At 39.0% G+C, this 24100-nt stretch overlaps 4 protein-coding genes across 4 annotated transcripts; 2 read left to right on the top strand and 2 right to left on the bottom strand.

Moving 5' to 3' along the window:
• Positions 1-988: 988 nt before the first annotated feature.
• LOC311050599 (olfactory receptor 52E8-like) lies at positions 989-1927 on the bottom strand (the record flags this gene model as incomplete). The annotated part of the gene is made up of 1 exon (XM_084064684.1): positions 989-1927. One exon carries the CDS (start codon positions 1925-1927, stop codon positions 989-991), a length of 939 nt encoding a protein of 312 aa, XP_083920810.1.
• A 5325-nt stretch (positions 1928-7252) lies between these two features.
• Positions 7253-8188, top strand: LOC311050805 (olfactory receptor 52N4-like; the record flags this gene model as incomplete). The annotated part of the gene is made up of 1 exon (XM_084064969.1): positions 7253-8188. One exon carries the CDS (start codon positions 7253-7255, stop codon positions 8186-8188), a length of 936 nt encoding a protein of 311 aa, XP_083921095.1.
• Positions 8189-12312: 4124 nt separating this feature from the next.
• chrna10a (cholinergic receptor, nicotinic, alpha 10a) lies at positions 12313-16304 on the bottom strand (the record flags this gene model as incomplete). Its single annotated transcript, XM_084064683.1, has 5 exons — positions 12313-13022; positions 13130-13662; positions 14146-14300; positions 14471-14653; positions 16299-16304. The coding sequence occupies 5 exons, from the start codon at positions 16302-16304 to the stop codon at positions 12313-12315; spliced, it is 1587 nt and encodes a 528-aa protein (XP_083920809.1).
• A 2070-nt stretch (positions 16305-18374) lies between these two features.
• LOC311050301 (post-GPI attachment to proteins factor 2-like) lies at positions 18375-21071 on the top strand (the record flags this gene model as incomplete). The annotated part of the gene is made up of 5 exons (XM_084064312.1): positions 18375-18542; positions 18909-19158; positions 19998-20104; positions 20637-20745; positions 20941-21071. The coding sequence occupies 5 exons, from the start codon at positions 18375-18377 to the stop codon at positions 21069-21071; spliced, it is 765 nt and encodes a 254-aa protein (XP_083920438.1).
• Positions 21072-24100: the final 3029 nt, after the last annotated feature.

Raw genomic sequence — 24100 nt, 5'->3', positions numbered from 1 at the left:
ACAGTAATGAAGCAAATTCCTTATTCATCAGTTCCTTAATTAGAATCAGAAAATGGTTGATATTATGATATTATGATATTGTTATGTATAACTACAAACAAACAACAAAATACAATCAAAACGATGGTTAAGGCGCATCGAGTCCCCGATCCTGTTCCCGAGCCTGACGACCTTTGCTGTGTATCACTCCCAGTTTCTCTCTCCCTGTTTCCTGTCACTCTCCACTGTACTATTGGGTCCAATTAAAGGCAGAAAAGCCAGACCCAAAAAAAACTATACAATTTCTCAAGTCAAAAATCCTCCACTTTTATTGTGATATCTGCAACAGGTGAAACTGTTTTGTCTATCTTCATCAAAGATGATCATTGACCTGCAAATAGAAGCATATGATTCTGATCACAATAATGTTTTAATCTAAGCTAATAAAGTGACCAACCATTCTCTCAAACATATTCCTTGAATATACAGCTTCATTTTACAAAAGCATAAACAACATACATACATTTATCATTTCAATGACTATTAAAATGTAAAATCAATCACAGATTACTAAGTGTAAGCTAATTCCCTATTTACCATTAAAATTCACACACTCCTGTAATGCTTTCAACCAAGCCTAGAATAGTGAGTTTCATTCAACAGAGCAGGAAAGTTAACTTCAGAGGTTGTTTGAAGGATAAGGATTCTTCATTACCTCCATTACAATAAAATAAAAATAAAAACCCTTCATTGCCAAATGACACAATGCCACATCCCATTTTCACATACTGTATTGCCCAAAAGAGTTTTCAGTGATTCTGTTTACATTTCCAAAAGTAAATCATTTGGTACTGAGATATTTCTTTTCAACACATTGTGATCATTTGTTATACATGATATCAGAAGAGTATTGCCAAATAAACAATGATATTTGGTGTTATTATTTATGATAACGCTAAGATAAGGCTCTAAGATTTAACATGATTAATTTAGAAATTATACACAGGATTTAGGCTGACACTTCATTTTTAAAGACTCTAAGGAGTGTGTTTCGTATTTCACTTGTGTTCAGCCCATATACAATTGGATTCAGCAGTGGAGGTACAAGAAATATGAGCATTCCCATGATCTTTTGCAAGTCAGCAGAGACATTTTTGAATCTGTGTGATAAAATGGTGAAAGTCCCCACAATTTCAAATATGAAGAATATAACCAACTGTGCAACACATGTGTTAATAGCTTTACTCTTTGCCTCAGATTTCCTTGTAACCAAGCAAGCAATAAGAATCTTCACATAAGAAAATACCTGAACAGTCACACTGACAAGTTGCATGACAGCTGTGTTAAATAAACCTATGACATTGTTGATTGTGGTGTTGCCGCCACAAGTGAGCTTTAGAAGAGATGGGTTATCACAGAATACATTCATAATGGCAAATTTGCACCTGGGAAGCCTTGTCTGCAAAGAGAACAATGATACAATCAAAACAAAGTCAAGACCCCAAACAAGAGAGATGATACAAATGACACCTCTCGGCGTCATAAGAGAGCTGTATCGTAGTGGCATGCAGATGGCAACATATCGGTCAAAGGCCATTGCTGCCAGAATGAACAGAACTCCACCTCCATACATATGGAGCAAGAATGCCTGTAAGACGCAGAGAGGATACGAAACCTTGTTTGTCCCCATCACTATATCAGAAAGTACCTTTGGAAGCATTGCAGTGATACCAATCAGATCATTGAGAGGAAGGCTAAAGAGAATGAAATACATGGGTTTGTGAAGGTTCCTTTGCAAGATAATTAATGCCAACAAGGTGAGGTTGCAGAAAATGCCAATGAAATAAATTGCAAGACCTAGAAAAAATATGGCATACTTTCCTCTGTGCGGAATAAAGAATGGGTCCAGACTTAGCTCAGTACTGAACCAGAGGGATCTGTTTTCCATATTAGCCTAGCTGTGTTTCTTAAAATCTACAAGGAAATGTTGTCATAGAATCACAATACACTAAACCAAAATGTACAAAGTATAGGCTTCAGATGCATCTTCCAGTTAAAACGTGACTTGTCGCAAAGTGCTGCAACTTCTGATGTTGAGAACTGGCCATCTTACTGTCTTAAATATCACCACCAGGCTTGTTTACTCAACCTCCGTATCCCTTGAGGTCATCAAAGTTCGCCCTAATTTCCTTTAGCACAAGTTTAAAGATAATAGCTGAAACTTTCAGGTTATCACCTTTTTATTTTTTTTGCTCTAGGTATTAATATTAATAGCTGTTGAAATAGCTTTTATGTAAAAGATTAGTGCTGTTTTGACCATTTCTATGCTGTTACTGTACATAGCATTAGCCCACTTGAAAAGCCACGAAAACAATTGTATTTTGGTGTGTAGACGGCATCCGGGAGCAGTATGGGTTAGCGCCCCAGCCTGTGTCTTCTGTGAGGAAGAAGCTCAACAAATCCACGGTGAGGCCTTTAAGGAGGGCCATTAGAGCAAGCCGCAAGTGGAGCCTGCAGTACCACCATGGCCCAAGAAACCATCACGCCAGAAGGAAATGTTTGGATCGGGGGGAGTCTGGTGCAACGCTCAGGTCCTGGACCTGGTGAGACGAAGGAGGAGCCCGGCCATCCACAGAGCCTAGTCCCTCCACGTGCCAGCCAGAGTCTCTCAGAGCCTCGGCAGAGTAGTTCCGGAGAAGCGGACTGAGTGGCCCTGTCTTGCCGAGGACTGACCGTGGGTAGATACTGGAACGTAAGTCGGGGCTTGATCAACCCCGGCTGGGTCACCTGGGCGAGGGTGTATGTTGCGAGACCCAAAACACCCGTTGACCCCAGGCTACAACACTGATGATACGTCCCAGGTGCATCCATGTGATGTTTTTTTTACACCAAATTAATAAAGAACTAACGCAATATCTTATTGTGATTAAAACTTCAAACTCGGCGCTCGCATCTCTGAGGCACCGAGGTCGGTCGGTTGGACGGATCAGCGGCAGCGCATCTAAAAAAAAAACGATAAAACCACGAATCTCTATATATGGACTGGAGTACCCTGTCATAGTACTGACTAGAGTCTAGTCAGTACTATGACAGGGTACTCCAGTCCATTTTTTCTGGAGGGTCTAGTCACTAGACCCTCCAGAAAAAAACGTGGGTAAAAATCCTTGATTATGCGGGCTAAAACTCTTAATTATGCGGGCTAAAATCCTTGATTTTGCAATGAAATATGCAGGTTTTTTTTGCAATTTTATGCTGTGAAATTGCAGGAAGTTGCGAAATATGTGGAAAGTTGTGAAATATGCGGCAATATGCGAAATATGCGATATGCGAAATATGCGATGTGAAGCGCATATTATGCGATGCGATGCACATATTATGCGATGCGCATATTATGGGATGCGGTGCAGCCTTTTTGAAAAAACTTTACCCCCGCACAATTATGCGCCATTTTGCTGATTATGCGGTAATAAATTCTGCGATCGCATAATCGCATTTTTCTGGAGGGTCTAACTGACGTCACATGACTCTTGGATTCCATATTTGGGCATGCCTGGAATGGATGGGACACAGACAGACAGATACAAAAATCTGCATTTATGGGCATACAGGGGGCTCAGACAGACAAACCCGTACAACTGGTGCTCTGACACGGGTACAAGTAATAGTCTAGTAATAATAAAGTGAGGCATATACTTTTCTATGGCTAGAGGCTGCATTACAAAAACATAATCTCTGCCACCGGGCCAAAAAGATAAATATGATTAGATTATTGACATGATTACATCAGCTAGCAGAGAGTGCATCATTATTCTGTAAAAAACACACATTTATTAATGATCCCCTTTGAGATATGATTAAATGATGTGTTATTAACTGTCTCACTTTATAATTAATCCCTTGATAATATGGTGGCCTCTTGTTGACGATGACATTCCTTGTTGTTTGCTAATAGAGGGTGCTTTTGTTTCTCATAACACTCAATGGGAGACTCTAACATTCAATATGAGGTCATCTTGTTACAATTCAATAGTACTGCAGTTCAAAACAGCGGCTAAAATATTATATTACATTATCATTATTTTAATTTACTTTCCTAGAGTACAAGAGCACAGTTCTTAACACATGTTGGCATGTTGTCCATAAACTGCAGGTCCACAAACAGTGAAATTATAATAATAATAGTAATCATCATCGTCATCATCATCATCATCATCATCATCATTATTATTAAATGTTATATAATAACATTAGAATGTTTCACAATCACAAAAATACACAGCCAAATGTATCAATTTTCATAATTGTATCCCAAGAGAGCTAAGGCAGTAAGGCCAAACTATGTGACTTAAATGGTCACATCAGGGCTTTCTGAACAAAGGAAGTGAACTAAAAAGGGCAGTCAGGACAGACTAATCATCTCTCCCCCGAGAAATGGACACAAAAGACCCTGAGTTCATTGATTTGATTCTGTGATTGTTTGCATATGGCTGAATGATCTACAGAATGTGAATCTGAGAAAAAACATATTAAACTGACTTTATCATATAACCTTAATTAGACTCTTGACTGTTGTTATTTAGTCTATTTACACATTTGGCTGTTGTTATTTGTTATTTAGGGCTTGTTAGACTAATAATAAGCCCTTTAACTTACAGTAATTATCCTGTGCATGCCCTCAAACATTGTGAAGTTGCAACAGTGATTCTATTTAACCTCATGGTCACGGTGTTATCTCTCATACACCACATTTCTAATAAAGGTGCAGAGCCAAGATAACAACCAAGATATCATTAACCTTGTCCAAGATTGATGGACTTTTGGAGGGAGATTGGGCAGGAAATACAAAGGATACTTTTAATTAACATTGTACCAGAACCTAAGTTCTTTCTGCTAGGCCTCTATCCAGTTGGACACAGAATAAGGTGCAATGAGAGAATATTCATAGATATTTGTCTTTTACAAGCCAAAAGAGTAATTGCATTGACCTGGAAGAGGCCCGATAGACCAAGCAACCATTGCACAGTGGTTCAGGGAACTGTCTTTATGCCTACCCCTAGAACAAATCACATATATACTTAAGGACAAACAAGAGATGTTTCAGGAGGTGTGGGGTCGTTTTATACAGTATATGGAAAACAATAATCTGCCACATTTAATGGAAGAATCTGGAGAGGAGTAGTGCTGATGTCAATGTATGTTTTTCTTTTGTTTTTGTTTTTTCATTGATTGTCTTGTATGTTTTATTGTAATTGTCCTTTTTGTTTTCTGTTGTGTTTGTAATATAATGTTGAAAAATTGTGAAAAGAAAGGAAAAATAAATAAACATATTGTTGAAAAAAAAAAGATATCATTAACCATACTGTAAGTTTGATACTTTCTAAAAACATTGGGAAATAAAAATCCTGTGTGTGTGTGTGTGTGTGTGTGTGTGTGTGTGTGTGTGTGTGTGTGTGTGTGTGTGTGTGTGTGTGTGTGTGTGTGTGTGTGTGTGTGTGTGTGTGTGTGTGTGTGTGTGTGTGTGTGTGTGTGTGAAGGCACTCGGACAACAACAATGGCTGCCGTTCGTCTTTTGTCGGCTGCACTCAGGCTGCACTCGGCTTCATTCGGGCTCACTCGAACTCGCCACCTGATTGGCCAACTGTCGCTGTCAATCACAGAACGATGAGCGACGACGCTGATAGGCTCGTTCATTTGGTGAACGGGCAAGAAACGCCCAGACAAGCCTTCAGGCCAGACTCCTTCCTGAAATCAAATGAAAATGAGATTTCTGGAGGGAGGGAGGCTAAGCTACACCATGGTCGACGCTCTGCTGGAGGGCAGAAGAAGCGCTATAAAGACCAGCTGAAGACTGTGTTAAAGAAATGTAAAATCAGACCCGAGGCCCTGGAGGATATTGCTGCTGACCGTAACACCTGGCGTCAGCTGTGCCGGGATGGGACCCAAATGCTGGAGGAGGAAAGGACAGCCAGGAGACAGGAGAGGAGACTCAGGAGGAACACACCTACAGTTGCCGTTGCTACTACCACCACATACACTTGTCCTACCTGCAATAGGATTTGTGGGTCCAGGATAGGGCTATTCAGCCACCAAAGAACTCACCGATAGAAGTGGACGTCATCATCGGATTCGATGGACAACCATAAGCAAGCAAGTGTGCTAAATTCGGACCAACTGTAACATAATCGTTGCTGTCCGGCAGGAACCAGCTAACTCCATTTTTCCGCCTTTGCATTTTTTTTCCATAAATCAGTGCTATTGAACACCCTTTACGTCTGTGTGTTGGTAAAGAAAATATTGAACCAATGAAAAGTATTAAAAAGTGCTTCTGACAAAAGCAGCTAACTCCATTGGATCCTCAAACTTTCTGCTAAACCAGCTAACTCCAGCAAAGGGGGGTGAAGTTAACTGGTTGCTGACTCCAGGCTCCACCCCCTTTTGACCTCCAACCTCATTGTGAGCTTGGAGGTCCATTCAACTGTTCTTATCAATGATAAACAAAACCTCCTAACTTTTTTTTTTGTTTTGTTTTTTTCATTTCCTGAAAAAGTAAGATTTTGGAGTTAGCTGGTTCCTGCCGGACAGCAGAGATATGTTACCTTATACATACTTGACTTTTCTATGTTCATGCACACTCCTCTTTTAGACAAATTCTCAACCCTATACTGACACTGAAAAACACTTTTTGGGCCATTAAGTGCTCATTCAAGCTCTTCAGGTGATGAATTCCTGTGTTATTCCGTCTAGGGATGACAGGAAACATGAACATGTGACATGAGCTCATGTCACACGTTCTGACCTCAGTGTTGATTTGATGATGGAAAATGATAGTCCGGGATAAAAGGGCTCAGCTTTGCTCCTGAGCCTGAACTCCTGCCTTCAAACACAAGGTAATGCATCCACATGGAACAATTGTTTTACATTCATTATTTAATAATTTTAATTTAACCTGATTTGAATCATCAATACATGTTAGGCTTAGAGTATTTTCTTTGCGTACAAATTGTCATGGTAAAAAAAACAAAAAAAAACAATACATTGCACTTCACAAAGTAATTGTAGTTTACCTACAGTATAATACCAGGAAATGCTAAGAGGATGCTTATCACACAGTGCATAAAACCATAGGTTCAGCACTTTTATTTAACTAATGCTATGGTTTAAACGTTTTATTTTTTGCTTGTTTGTTGTTTTCTTATATAGCTGAATTATTCTTCTAATACCTGCCTCACATAACAATAACCTTTTTACAGGTTTATGTTCAGCATTAAACAGAATGGACGGCAACATTACAGTTCCAAGTGATGTCCTGAAAATCCAGGGCTTTGACATTTCTCCAGAGTTCACATACCCTTTGTTTTTCTTACTACTGTTTGTTTATTTCAGTCTCCTTGTCTCCAATATTGCAGTGCTCATTCTCATTATCACTGAGAGGAGTTTGCACCAACCAATGTATCTCCTTTTTTGCAACCTGTCTATTAATGATCTAATAGGCAACACAGTCTTACTACCACGGCTCATGACCGACATCATATCAACAGAGAGGTTCATCACGTACAACCAATGCGTCGCTCAAGCATTTTATAGTCACACATTTGGCTCAGCCTCACATATGATACTGATCATAATGGCTGTTGATAGATATGTGGCAATAGTTCACCCACTGAGGTACGGGTCAATTATGACTACTAGAGCTGTGGTTGCACTGTCAACATCTGCATGGGGAGCTTCAATAATGTTAGTATCTATTCTGATAGGGCTCACAGTCAGGTTGTCCCGCTGTAGGTCTGTTATACAAAATGCATACTGTGACAATGCATCATTGTTTAAGCTGTCTTGTGAGGACGTGTCTATCAACAATGTATATGGTCTGATTTTTACTGTAATGTTGTTTGGTTCTTCAATGGGAAGCATAGCTATCACCTATTTTAGGATTGCTCTCATCTGTTGGACTAAGAAAAACAAAGACTTGAATAGCAAAGCATTGCAAACTTGTGCTAGTCATCTTGTCCTTTATCTTATTATGCTCTGGTCTGGGTTTTTAACCATCATTCTACATCGCTTCCCAAATTATCCAGATCTAAGGAAAATTGCATATATTTTGTTTCATGTTGTTCCTGCTAATTTAAATCCAGTTATCTATGGAATGCAAACAAAGACATTACGAGATAAAATTATGCAAATTCTAAACAGAAAAGTGACTCAATCCTAATACTAAATTAAGGCTTGAAAGAAAGGTGATTATTTGACTAGTATATATTTGCACATACAGAACCACAACAGACACGTGTTAAGGATAACTCTTGTAAATGTTTCTTAATAGACTGTACTATTTACTCATCATATTCACTGTTGATAGACTGTACATATAATCAAGATAGGCACTGTTGTAGGCCGGCTGACACTGTATATATTGCTCTCATATCCATATCCACTGTCACTGTAATGTCTGAACATACATTGTATTTTTTTCTTCTTTTTTAATCTCTGTACTCTTAGCTATTCTGTTTACCTATTTGTTGCTGTTTCTGCTACAACACCTGCATTTCCACACAGGGATCAATAAATGTCTGTCTACAGTATCTATACTTCCCTGCAACATTTGTTTAAGTTTAACATTTTGTGTAACCTGTTGGAGGCAACACAAAATCTTTATATTGGTAAAGATCCATTCTACATGGGAGTTTAGTGTGTGTGGTTATATTTTCAAGTCTAAGAGTAGGTACATACATCAATATTCTAGGGGTACGTTTTCATTAGCCTCTGCATGTCCAATCTTGAGAACCCATTCAGTTAAAAAAAAAAGGGGGAGAAAAAAAGAGAGAGATTTCTGCATGTTTGAACACCCAGTTGATAATGGAGTGAAACGAAATGAAAATTCAGGCTGAGTGTCAGGCTAGACATCCAGTGCATTGATAATAGAATAGCATAAACATCTTCATGTTGTCTGAGCCTCCTGAACTCGTCATAGTTAAATACAAGTTTTCTTTTGCTTCTGTGCATCAGCATGCATTATATTAATGTCTGTGCCTCAACTACTGCTGACTGGGATATATTTGAACATTTTTACACATTTGTAATTCACAATCAAGGCACTCATTAACTCATCCAGACTTGGCTTGACAAGAATACCCAGGGCCGGTTCTCACTTTGCTGTACCTTCAAAAATGTTATTTCCAACCTTTGTGATTGTTTAACTTGCTTCCTTGGTTGTATATTCTGTGTCACAACAAGGCTAAATTCTTCTGCCAGTATCAGTGGTTGACCATGATGCCGCTGAGGTCAAGGACTGGATGTCACACGATTTCATTCAACTGGCCCTGAACACATCTTAATGATATCATATCAGCTGTCACATTCTGTGCATGCTGTTTCTGAAAGATTAGATTTTTTTTTTGACTGCTCATTTCAGCACTTAAATGTTGATATCTATACACCATGAACAGACCTTCAAACCTAAACACAATTTTCATCAATCACTTTTTATTTCAAAACAAAATATTATAATAATTGACTAACTATCCTAACAATTCACTTTGCTTTCCAGTAGGTGAAGTATTACTTACAGTATAATCTGGTGTGCAGCAAAGCCCTTTAACCTTGTTTTGAAAAGTGCCATATATATAAAGTTTATTTAAGACTGTGGGAGAACAAACAAACAACGCGGTTCAAGTGATGTACAGTACATCTACAAGGATTAATTCTGGGAATGTCATAATAGGTCAACATTTGGTGGAAACCCTCCCTACCCTTGTACTATTTGTCTTTGAAACCACTGTGTTACTATAGAGAATAGAATTGCTCTTGTTTGCTGAGTTGAGCAGGCACTCAGAGTATGCAAAGCTATCTATATTTTATCACAACATTAACAGGATATGTTATCATAGTATACTTCAACTTGGCTTTTCATCTTTGATGCAGAACACACCATTAAGACTACTATCGCCATCAGTCGTTCAGGTTTATTGATGTGTCACGAAACTTGTTATTTCTGGGAGTACCTAGTTAACCATCACACTCAGGAACAGTACAGAATGTGAGTTCTTACACAAGCCAATAACAAATAAAATGTTGTGGATAGTGGTGGTTGAATGAAAAATATATCCACAGTTGATGATTTGTTTATTGTTGCTATTGATGTTGTTGAGATATTTGCCAAGTACATTAGCACATACCTGGAATTCTACCTCTGCATTTAACCCATCCTAACTACTGGGAGCAGTGGAGAACTATTGAACAGCGCCCAGGGTGGAACCTGTACTGTATGGTACAATTTCCTATACTATTGTTGTCTCCGCCCAGGAGACTATGTTTTCGTTCTCGTCCTTCCGTGTGTCCACCAAGCTAACATTGGTCAAGCTTTTGATTGGCTAGCGAGACGCATGATGAAATAGAGCCTATAAATAGGTGTGTCACTTCAAAAGATCATTTATATCTTTTGAAGTGAGGTAAGACAGGATTAATCAGGAACAGTACTGGCGGAGACCTGTGCTCCGAGGAGCACATTTTCTAGTTTTTAGCCGCATGCTGAAAAGCATAGCGGCTCTATATTCAGTCTGACTCTGACCCGACAGATTTCCGACATGTTTCCGACACTTTTTTTGCGTGATTGGCTGTCGTTTAAGCCAATACTTTCCCATACTCTGAACGGGCGCCCTCGTCCTCCCAAGCTATGGGACTAGACACGCCTCTCTCAGTGGATTCGTCTGAGCGCTAGCCGAATTTGGCTAATAGTTAGCTGGTATGCTTGTATGATGTTATTAACTGTTTTTAGCCAAACGCGGTAATGTCCACTCTCCATTAGTTCTCGACGCAAGTTGCGTTATTAATCCCGTAATTTTCATGTATTGTACATCCCAAAATCAAATGTATTAACCATGTGAGAGAGAGTAAAAAAAAAAAAGCGATTCTGGGCGAGGTAAACAGAACACTCGCCCCAAAACACACTCACCCCCATTCATTTCGCGGACAGAGGCCGCCGGATTAGACCCGGGCGAGTGTGTTTGGGGACGAGCGTTCTTGTAATCCATTGCCGCATATGTAGCCATGGTTCACATTCATGTTTCAGGGCTACTGCCTACCGCATGATGCATCCATATCAAGGGCCCTTTTAATACAAAAACCCACGGCAATTTCGGTCTACAGTACACCAGCCTTCAACAATAGTGTACATTCAGTGGTCAGGTTCGTTCAGAAATCAATTGAAGAACACAGGAGCGAGTTTTCCATATATAGCAAGCCACGCGCGAGAACGTGCATACACGCAGTACACTACACATGTGTCGTTGTTGACGTTTTCAGATGGTTTTAATTTGAAGGTATAACAGGCTGTTCAATGTGTTTTTGTGAGTTACGATAACTGACCGGCGTGCTCTATGCCGTCGTGTTTTGTTAAGTTACACAAGTGGCAGAAACGGTGCTTTCTGATTTTCACAATACAATGTAATCCACCCGCGTTTAGTTCAGTATTATAAAAGTGTTCACCCAACGCGTGTAAACTTAAGCTAATAGGTTAACAACAGTCTCGAGTCGGTCTCAAACAGTCGGGAGGGGGGAGACAAAGACTCGGTCGAGAGAGGCAGAGAAATGCAGACGATGCATCTCATTGCACAGAGGTGCGTGAGCAAGATAAGGATTTAACTTAATTTAAATCAGCACAGTGTAAGCACAGTGTAAGTTAATGTCCGCTGCCGTCAGCGCCATCTTCATACTAGATAAATATATATTCAGAACAGAATAATAATATTAAAAATATTTAATAAAACAAAAAATCGAAAATCTTCTTTTCTTTTTTTTCGGGTTTTGGGCCTAACATGATGGCAATAGTCGGGTTTGGGTCGAGCCCCGGGCCGGCCCAGTCGGGCCCAGTTAGGGCCGAGCCTTCATTTTCAGGCCCGTTGAGAACTCTATAAATGATTAGTAGCCTTAAAGCTACTATTTGAATACTATTATTATTTTGCCTATACTGTGTGGCTCGCTGTGCATCACTCTGATTGCATCTTTCATTCATTCTGCAACGTGTTAATTGTCCATCACCTGACAACCATTAGCTGTCTTTTGTCATCTTCATTTCTTTATAGTTAAATGTTGTGTTGTTGACAAGATTGGGGCCAAAAAAGCCTGCCGCATGCGGCTTTATTATGACTTGTCATTCTTGTTAGACTTCTAAACATCCATACATAAAGGTAGGCTGTGTTCTAGAAGTAGGGTTGAACTCTTTACCGTGCATCTTCTTTTCATTATCTACATGATGATGAATGAGCAAAGAATCTGGCACTAAACTATGCAGACATGTGTTAACACGATAATGACAGAAATCACTAAAAAGTTCTACATCTAGATGGATTTACCCATGATAAGGAGACTCATGAAGAAAACCATAATAAAAAATAGCCACATAAAAAAGCGATCCAAGACCTTGGCTACCTTTTTCCACTCCCCAGTTCTTTTCTGTGTGGCCCTCTGATCTCTGTAACAGTTGGCAATGTACTCAATGTTTCGTAAGAGCTGCTGTTCCTGCCACTGGGTCATGCAGTTAATTTCTCTTCCATTATTTTCTCCATCACTCACTCCCTCCTTCCTGCACCTGCCTGTGGATGTCTGTGTGTCTCCACAGTCCATGCTCATGAAAATACCATTCTTCCAGGAACTGTAATTACTGGTAGGATTCTTCCCAATTGAGCCTACTGGACTCATTGTCTGCTCCATCACGTCCTCTTTCTCTTCTGGGAACTTGTAAACCAAACCTTCTTGTTCTCCCTCCACCTTGAATACATAGTCCTCTCTGCCAGCAGGGCCAGCTTGGCCATTCATGGTACAGTTTGTGTTCTTTACAGGGGCCGGGTCTTGTTTCTCTGATTGCGGTGACATGCAGTTCTCCCCTACTTCATAAACAAAGCACATTCTGGCCAGATATTGCAGAATGACTGTCTTGGCCCATTTGGGCACAGGCTTGGCATCTGGACCACAATGGTGTATGTTCATGATGAAGATGGTGAGGGCAGTAGATGCTGTTATCATGGTCATGGTAGCAATATAATACTTGCCTGTGAATGGAAATTGAAAGAAAAATCAACACCTCAACCATAGAGTGAAATTCATTTCCACAAAGATCTCTTAAGTATGCATTTTGAGTGCATTTTATTGTACATACCAATAAGAGGTACACTCTCAGAAGGTGGCATGATCTCTGCAACCAACAGCTGAAAGACCGTGAGGGCCAGCATCACTGTGACACCAAGAGACACTTTCTCTCCAGAGTCAGCAGGCAGGTAGAAACCAAGTGGGGCCAGGAAAGAGATCATCACACACGGAATGAGCAAGTTAAAAATGTAAAAGGTAGCCCTCCTCTTCAATTTCAGTGTGTATGTCACATCGGGGTACGGCTCAGCACAGCAGCCATACAAGATGACGTTCTTTATAGCAGACATACCTTGCACCTCCCACTCAACATTATCCACAAGGTCAGCCAGGTCAGCATTGTCCATGGCGTTCAGGATGTCCAGCTGGTTACCATTGTAGGTCCAGGAGCCATAGGTGAACCTACACTGCTGGGCATCAAACGGAAAGAATGCCACATCTACTTTGCAGGAGCTCTTGGTGATAGCTGGGGAGTCCCACATTATCTGTCCATCATGCCGGATGACCACGTTGGTGTCCATGGAACCAGTGAAATGGTCATCAGCACTGAAATACAGAGACAACTGTAATGCCATGACTTTCACAACACTACTATACAGTTGTTGTTTTTTTTAAGTTATTTAATTGTAGACAATATCTCCTTTCATACTGTAGTTCCCATAGGGCAGTAACAGAAAAAGAAAAAACAACCATAGGTCTAGTGGCTGGACTACAGGAGGAATGTTATTTAATGATATAAGGCACAAGTACAGACACTGAGGGAGGAGTTCACTTGCACTCATGCCTCAGCCTGGTATGCTCTGAATATCTGCATCATACACTCTGTTTATTTGCTGTGATGTCAACGCAATTATAATACTGGGATATTCAGATTCTAATTTTTTTAAGTGTAATATTAACTGGTGTACAAAAGCAGATAAGAACCTGAACACTCCCATGAATAACAGCTTCAAGGAATGTTCAGCTTGTGCCTTTACGCCGACAAAAGAACAGCTACAGCCTGGTAAACCCAACACCACTCCGACCTACTTGTTATATAGGACTATATCAGGTCTCCATATATAACTACTAGGTATGCGGATGGTATCGAGTCCGTCATAATCATCTTTATCCCATGTGAGAAGTGCATCAATCCACACCTGCCGTATCCATAAATATGCTGTCAAAATCTGGTTACGCTCATCCTGTAAGAAATTGGAGGTAAACAATGACCACACCAAACAAGTTATTAAAAAAGAAATGCAACAGAACAGTATAAAAACATTAGTTATACAAAATGCACATTTTTGACAGATAATGTGTATTAGCTAGTTGTGTTGTTTTCTGCTTATTGGGAAGCAGTGCTTTGTTTTACCATATCGATGATTTGTGACAGAGTAATTTGCAGGGTGACATTCAGAATGGTATCAGTGTCTTCCACAGGCCTCAATGCACTGCTGTAATTGGCGAATAAATCTTTCAGAAGCTTCTGTGCATATTTCGCCTTAGCACACCAACACACTGGAATAGGAGAGAGGAAACTTTTCAGTAAATCTCTCTAAAACCTAATTTATACTTTGTCGTATGATGGTGTCACTGTGTCGCAGTTGAAAATCAGTTCTATTCGACAACAAGTGACACCATCATACCACAAAGTACAGCTCAGGCTTAAGGCTTGCTGCTGTATTTGACTGAACTGACTAAATGATTATGTTCTATGTCCTACATTTGTTCAGAAAGACATTATTTATAGACAGGATAAAGGGTCTTCGAAAAAAGGTTAAATGGATATACCATGACTGTATCATTGTAGCTAAGAGAAAATCTGCTGAAGTTTAATGATGTATTATTTGTTTTAAAAATCCATAATGCACTTTCCCTTCCACGCTTCAACAATAATTAAGTACATACACTCTGCAGTCTCCAGAGGTTATTGCATTATACCAACCAGAAAAAGGGCTTCTAGTCAATCCTTTTCATTTAGGACATCACACGGTTGGAACATACTTTCAGCTGACTTGAGAAACTTAACAACTTATGATGCATTCAGTATACTGTTAAAAAAGCTGGTCGTTGGCAATAGTCAGGTTTGTGAGGTCGGTGTATACATGCTGTGTGTAGTGTGGTCTTTCCTGGCTGTATGGTGTTGTGTACCACGTCAAAGTGATGGTTAATGTAGTATGTACTTGTTTTATGTGATCTATACAGTATGTGCCTGTTCGTCTAATTTCTAATTCTATATTCTCATTTTGTATTGTCTACTAAAGGTTTTCTTCATCTTCTTTCTTTCTTTTTTACCTTTTGACATCATAGGGGCAGCCGATACAAATTACCCTTTTGGATACATCTGACTCATTTATACAGAACAGTGATGTTAATGAATGTGTATTGTCCCTGCTAAAATAAATACATGAAAATAATAGAACATAAGCCAATCTGACCACACAGACTATATTAAATCAAAGCAGTGAAAGCTGATGAGTTGACTGATATTGTCATTGTAACGTTCTATGTTAACATTCAGAGTGAAACCATTATGGATGCTCTGTTTGGAAAAAGAGTATCAGAGAACATGTTGACACATGACAGATGGTGTAAGGGGGACAGAATGGATTTCAGGTTGGCTTGTCCCATAACACTCTAGAGATAAGGCAAATCTCATGAAGCATGCAGAGACTGTGGATTCCTCTGTTGACCCTTAGTGAATATGTGTTGGGCGACCCCTTAATCCATGGCACACATACTGAATCAGTGAGAACATGAAAATAAACTGAAACATAGCATATGGGCTATAATAATTAAAATGGTCAGAGGACATGGTTAGGATACTAAACAATCCCATCATTTATAATTTAAGGAAGATTTTCCAGCATTTTTTAAAATACACCCCAAAAAAACAGATTAATTGCAAATACAACTTGGCTCAAACTGCTGCCTGTTTATGTCCACTCTGGATTTGGGTTATCCATTTGACAACTATGTATTGCTATTTCAATAAAGCATTTTGAGTGAAATACATACACTAACTTGCTCGAAGTTTTGAATTCTGAGAAATGGCTGTGGGGGAGAGTATCCTCCATACCACATACAAATATTTGATCAATAATTAATGTCACTTTCTTCCAACAAAATTCATTTGCATAAATGATAAATGATTATCCTACCCTACATTAACTGGTTATGCAAATGATTAAATATCTCGCCTGCATCATCACAATCTTAGAGATAGATTATTGTGTAAGACACATAGGATGGGCAACTAAATATAAGTCAATAGGTTTATAGACTACAATTTAAAATGGTATTTATACTGTATCATTTGTCGTTTTCTTTATAATTTTCATTACAGTCTTTGCAGCCTTGCAGTCTTTGATAGACTAAAGATCGACAAATTATTGTGCATGTGGCATCATTTTCTTGAAAGAAAAGAAGGGGAAAAAAACTTACCTGGAAAAATATTGATACTTATAGCTAACAGAAGTAGGCCTAATGTTTGGACTCTCATCTTGCAGAACAGGTTAACTCGATCCAGTGATCAATTGAGCACGTCTATGAAGACAATGCAGTAGCCTATACCAGCAGCAGTTTACTTCAGATATGGGCTGCTCATGGAGTAATGGCATGTGTACAGTTTATGGACAGTTCAGACAGACAGTGCTTGAACATAGAGGCGGGGCAGTGGATTGACAGACAAAGCTTAATCCCACACAATGGCACACATACCGTATTATTTGGTAAAAGATTAAGATACAATAGTTTTTATCAGTTGTTCTCAACCTTTTTCAGACGGTGACCCCCCCCCCCCCCCCCCCCATGTGAAAATAGCAGATCTACAAGCTCACAATGCACAACTATTTTGACAATTTGGCCAATGTTTGACCAGTTTTTTTTAGTATAGTTTGTTTTTATGCGGTAATTGTCTTTTTCTTTTCTTTCCATGTTTTCTTTAGGTATTAAAAAGGTCTTGGGACCACCCCAAAATCATGTAGGGACCCCCCTGGGGCTCCCGACCCACAGGTTGAGAACCAACCACTGGTTTATACCTACACGTTTCCCGCAAGAAAAGCCTGAACTGTAGGCTAATAATGAATAAAGATAAATAATAATGAAAAACAAAAAATGTTTTCTTTGTTTGGCAACCATTGCTGACAGTAATCATTAATCAGCACCAAGGACAGTTCGCGACGCACCACCGCGTCCTCTAGGCTGCTATTGGTGAATTGATTGCTTTTATAGTTTGTTTTGACTTTTAAGGATAAACATTCATATCAGATATATAAGCTATATCACTTAATATGGTCAAGGAAGGTCTGTGCATGTTTTTGATATAGGCTGCGTCATCTTTATCATTGCAATGCGGCCGCTTGGTTTGCTTTCTCTTCCGGGTAGGCTATTCATATTTTATTTTCATCTAACACGTTGGCTATGTTAGGCATGCATGGGCATTTCGATCTATTTGCGGGGGAAAACGAGGGTTTGTTTAAGAATTTCACACCTCCAATGGTAGCCGAATTCTAGGTTTGTGTTAGCCATGGATCACACAATGGTAGTCTGTCACGACCGTCATGGATGAACTTCAACCTGGTGTTTGCATGTTCTCCATTTACGGCCCGTACATCTACATAAACGTTCAAATTTCAAATATAAAGTGCTTACCCTATGGCCATAAATGTTACAATTATGTACGGTCCCTCAGAAGTACTCCTATCTTCTGTATTGTTCAATAAACATTTTACATTTATTGGTAGCCATGTTCTCATAGTTGTAATTTATCACAGTGCAATACACCTCCCAACCAATAGGGTCACATAGTTGAAAGCAATGGAGAACATAGGGAGAAAATGGCCACCAATCGAATTAAAATGCTTTTTATTGAACAATACGGAAGATACGGGTATTTTTGAGGGCCCGTACATAATTGTAACATCCGTGGCCATGAGGTAAGCACTTTATATTTGAAATCTGAAAGTTTATGTAGATGTACGGACAAAAAAAGGGAGAAAGTGCAAACACCAGGTTTATGTTCATCCATGCCTGTCACATAATATATGACAGACATGGATGCAATGTTTCAGGGCTAGGTTTGTGCAGCTTAAGATGTATTTGTCACTGCACAGAGCAGAGGTAGGTTAGCCTCCTACTGCATGGTCTACTACTCTATATGGTTCTATTTTTACAATTTACAATTTTACTAATCCAACTGCACGAAATCAGAAGGACGCATGATTATCACTATAATCATGCAATTTAAAAAAAAATGTTTTCTAACCCAGTTTAGGATGCTACACAGTCCAAATACCTTGGGGTATGAGAGACCCCTGATCGTCAGCATATCATTCTCCACCTGTGTTTTGGGGGCTGTCTTCCTGCCACTGCTTGGCTTAATAAGTTGTGTCTTCATATCTTCTGCTTTCCATTTCGAAGATTCTACTGGAACGCATTGTCAGGTAGGCTAATACAATACAGTGGTTCTCACACGTTTTCATGTCAAGGACCCTCAAATTAATGCATTTGGCCTGTGGACCCCCCATCAGAAAATATTTTGTATTTATTTTACATTCTCACATTCACTCAAATCAAAATTTTTAAAGTTTTCTTTAAAAATAGCAGATCTACAAGTATCAGCTATTTTCAACTAGCTGATGTAGGCTATAGGGTTAAATTGGTTGAACTGACTTTGATGCTATGTTGATTAATTTTGCTGGGAACCCCCTCGAGGACCCCTGAGCATCCCTGGAGGGTCCTTGCTTTTGAAAATGTTCACCTCAATTTACAGCATTAGTCACCTGACCCTAGTCTATCATTTCTCTTAGGTTCCTAATTATCTGCCATCTATTAGTGCCTCAATAAGCCTAAGCCCTGAATGCCACATCTGGAGATTCTGTATTGGACTACACTCAGCACCAAGGTTTCTTGTAGCCCTGACATACTTTGAGTATTATAAAGGACGCTTCACATCAAGGTTCCCTGAGAGTTTACTCAGCTTCCTGAATCTTGTTTTTGCCTTCTTTGAAAACTTGGGTCTCTTGCTCCTTACGTATGTGTCATCCAGTGAGACATACTGTGAGTAATCAATATATTTTCAAGCTGAATGAATGGTTGATTTAATTGCATTATGTTTTGGCCCTTGAAATGTTACCCCACAGCTGGTTTTGTTCGTAATAGTAAAGCAAGTTTAGTCACTGTGCTCTCCAACAGTCCACAGAAATAATGAGTAGTTTGTTTCATCTCAGAAATATTGGATTTGTGGGTTATAAAAATATAGGACAAAATCATAAATATCATAAAAAGGAGGACAAAATACACAACTCTTAATTTCTTTGTTCGTTTTCACGACATATCATTAATTCATGGGTAGGCTATATTGGATTGAAGACATTTTTGTCCCTAAATTGATTTGCTGAGCTTTTTTCAAATGTTAATTGTTCTAATACACATAAGAACTTCCTGGGGGGAACGTTGCTGTCCGGCAGAAACCAGGTGACTCAATGTTTCTGCTTTTGCATTTTCTTCCATAAACAGTGCTATTGAACACCCTTTACGTCTGTGTGTTGATTAAAAAAATATTGAACCAATGAAAAGTATTAAAAAGCGCTTCTGTCAAAACCAGCTAACTCCAATGGATCTGGTTTTGCTGACTCCAGGCTCCACCCCCTTTTGACCTCTGACCTCATTGTGAGCTTTGAGGTCCATTTAGCTGTTCTTATCAATGATAAACAAAACCTCCTAACTCCACTTTTTGCTTTGTTTTTGTCATTTCCTGAAAAATGTTTGAGTTAGCTGGTTTCTGCCGGACAGCAGAGATATATTAGTATTCAGGAAAATGCATTTTCACTTAATTTACAGGATCACATAAATACATTGTCTCCTTCTCTCTTGGCATACTTTTGCCCCATTTTTAGTTGTACATAAGGAAGGCTTTGTCCTGTTCCTTATCAGCGCTCTTATCCACATGTTGATAACCTGCTGGTTGTGGAACACTATCAAGAGGTACTCACTAAGTCCTGAGGTAAGGAACTCCCTCTCAAAACACAAACATCTCTCATGCTACTGAATGTTAGCTACACATTATCTTGTTGTGTTTGCTTGACGCTTTTGTCATTGTATTGGCATGCATGTCCTTCTAATTGTAAATTACAGCTAGGTTTAAGGAATCTCTGCTGCCGTTACTTTTTTCTTATCTGAGTAACTACCCTAAAGTACATAATACATTGTATTGCATGCTAAGTTAAGAGCCACCACAATGTGGCACTGTGGTAAAGGACCACATTGACATGCAGTTGATTGACTTTCAGTGACTACTCCTGTAATGTTTCATTAAGTGTGCTCACTGCTTAGAGGCAAGAATTGCTGAAAATTGTAGTTATTGTTCACCATTACTACATGCTGCATTGTCGGTACTTTATGTATTTTATGGTAACAACAACACTAATTCACTTACATAACTGACACAAAATCTAATATTGTAAATGTCCTTGGAGAAACAACTGTTAAGTGGCATAATAAAACAGCAACTGTTTATGAAAATATTTCCCCTTCAGGATACTAAGTCTTACCACTGGAAAGTACGTTTCTTAGTCCTCTACATATCCTTCTGTGCTTTTGCTGCTTTCTTTTTTTGGAAACACAACATGTACTGTGAACCAGGAAGTGAGTAAAACTGTATATTATGTTGTTACATTCGTATTCTTACCCAATTTTAAGCAATGAATATTGTGCAAGCCAAATTCTCTATGATCTGATTTATGTTAAAGTATCACAAAGTCAAATGTATATTTACATGTACCAAACCTGTATTGAGGTACTCATTACATTATGCTATTTTCTCTTCCCTACCATTTACAGGCTATACCTTTTTTGCCCTGTTTGAATATTTGGTTGTCCTGTCCAACATGGCGTTTCATCTAACAGCTTTGTGGGACTTTAAGAGCAGAGAGGTCATGATCATTTCACCCTCTGAGGATAAAAACTTCTGATCAGTCAAACAAAGATAGTCTATGTTGTACAATCACACAACCCACAACTGATGAAGGTTAGATCACATTATGATTGCTTGAAGCCTTTCTTAATGCATTTGTACTTGACATGCATTTCTTTGTAATTGTAATTTACAAGGTTTAGGCACGCTGCTATTATTTGTTTCTTATCCGAGAAACTGTAACACTCCTATGTACACAATACCTTGTATTACATGATAACTTGAAAGGGTGACAGATATAAAGAGGGGATTTCTCTGTTTTCATGTTGATATCAAGCCCCAGTAGTGCCATATCAGAGTTAATCAGATTATGAAACAAACAAAACAATTGTGCCAATAGGAAGCTTGTTTAATTACCTGTTTATACTCTCATTTGTGGACGCTTCTACTTTATGCGATATGTGTGTTATGTGTTATAATTATAATTATACTTGTAATACAATATTGTGTATGTTTAATTGTTTGTCTTTTACTTAGAAATACTGAAATTAAAAATATTTACAAAGGATGCACACAGGGTGCCTTAATAATTAATTATACGTATTACACTGTAGGGTCTACAGTGCCTTTATGCCAATGAAGCTATGGTTATATGGGATGATATGGTTACAGTTAACAATCTGGCTGCAATATTTTGCACAAGCTGCAGACAAGCCAGAGAAACCAGAAAAGACTGAGGATTGCAGTATTCAAGAAATGAGTGTATGGATTATTAATTATAGATCTGTAGTTGATTGCATTGATTACATTTTAGCATTGTAAAAAGCAGGTTTCATGAACCAAAGGAAGTGCTTAACATTGGAGGCCAGAATGCTGATACAGGGTTTAACTTCAGAGACAAAGGGCCAAAGAAGAACCTCAGTTTGGAATTTAGCTAAAGTACATTGAGTGGCATCCATTCTTTAAAAGCAGCCAGATAATCATGGAGGGTACCAATTACCCATATAGTTTGGCTTAACTGAAAAATACAGCTATATGTCATCCGTATGATTCAAGATGCAATTGAACTGGCTAACCAGATAGCCTAGAAGTAACATGTAAAGTGAGAAAAGGATAGTGATAGGGTTAAAAAGGTAGGTTTTCGTTCTAAGACCCCAAGATTTGACCAGTCGACACAAAGAAATGAGAGTCAGACAAGAACAGATATAAGTCCAAGGATGAAACAATTCTGTATTGCTCAGAGCGTGCTCACGAGGACAGTACAAGTTACAGACAAGAATAAAATCACACACTAGTGTTACAAATACAGGCAATATTATTTATACACAAGTTGGAGTCCGGACATCAGATATAAGGTGGATCCTAACGATTGGTTAAAACTCTGCAGACGTCAGATCATATCTGATGAGCTGTCAGGCATCAGGGTGTCATCATAATAAGTTGTTGTTCATCTTATAGTGTCCTTGTGTACAACTTTTGGTTCCATAAACAAGTTATTCCTTCGATATCATAGGACATGTGGCAGGTTTATCTGTGACAGGGTGACTGACAGAGTAAATTTGTGACAATATCCCGGTCATACAGGTCATCTTACACCGATATAGGTCATTTGACATTTAATCACAAAGCGTTGACCAAGACATGTTTTTACTGATTGGAAACATATGGAGCCAGCACCAGATAGCAAATATGGAGTCACATGGCCTTGGTAGGGAAAGTATAGTAGAGTTACAAAAAGCATGTTTAAAAGACTGAAGTACAGGCCCAAAAAGACATCACTATATTAATTTGACTGGTTAGATCGATATTTCTAGATCATATCAATCTGGTCCACAAAACCTATAGTTTCAACTCCATCAGATAATATCAATGATTGAACCCTGTGGAACTCTATGGACAATGGCAGATACAAAGGAAACATCCTGTTTGACAGATCACTAGCCAATTGAAAGCAGAGCGTGAGATAGCCTACCCACCCACCTATTCAGAGCTTCTCAATAGTATCAAAAACAGATGTTAAATCAAGCAGGACCAGGATAGAATGTTCACCATAGTCACTGCATGAGGATACATTTGCCACTCTTATTAGTGCTGCTTCTGTGCTACAGTATGTACAAAAGCCAGCCAGATTCGATTTTTGCCGGACCCAGGGGGTCTGGCTTACATGAGGCTTTGTACCTGTTTTCTCCATACATGGGCATGGTCACTTTGTCCTTAGGCCCCAGCCATAAAAGTCTGTCCCCCTTTCGTCCATGGGCATAGACACAGGCTGACACGTCATGTGAAGTCTGGGTCTGGAAGAACCAGGTCTCCTGGTCTTGTTAGACCTCAAAGAGCTGATGTGCACATTTTTTGGGAGAATTTGGGAGATTTTATATTTTATATATATAAGCATGGGCATACACTGATGACATCAGGGGTCTCCATATATTGGCATAAAGGGACAAGGACCGACAGATACAGAGAGATCTCCATATATGGGCATATCGGTCTGAACAGTCTGTAGACACTAGACAACCAAGTAACATCCTACTCAAATTTCACAGCCAATTTTTAAATAAAGTAATTCAAAGCCACGGAAAGTATCACATGTAAGTAGCGCACTATCGCGTAGTTGAAAGCATATGGAGAAAATTCTGAGAAAATTGCCACCGATCAGATTAAAATGCTTTTTATGGAATAATACGGAAGATACGGGTACTAAGACCCGGGTGCTTTAACTTTTTACATCCGTGGCTTTGGGCTAAGCACTTCAAATTTGAAATTTGAACGTTTATGTAGATGTATGGGTTGTAATGGAGACCATTCAAAAAACAGGAACAAGTGGTTCTATGACGCTTGTGACAGACGAGCGTCATGTGAACCATGGCTAGTAATAGCGTACCAACATATTCTTAATAATGAGGTGGCATTTGTTAAATCAAGCCAGAAGGTCCATATTGCAATTAACGTCTTTCCAACAAATACGTATCAAACTAATATAAAAGAAACTGTCTTTGTACATCACATTGATGGTTATTGTCACTTTGAGGGGCATTATACACTGGCATTGGCATTCTCAAACAAGCACAAACTTGCAATGCACAA

This window comes from Gymnoscopelus microlampas (assembly GCF_963454915.1).
Source record: "Gymnoscopelus microlampas genome assembly, chromosome: 8".
In the NCBI taxonomy this organism is placed as follows: Eukaryota; Metazoa; Chordata; class Actinopteri; order Myctophiformes; family Myctophidae; genus Gymnoscopelus; species Gymnoscopelus microlampas.
This window is presented reverse-complemented; position numbering and strand designations above follow the sequence as displayed.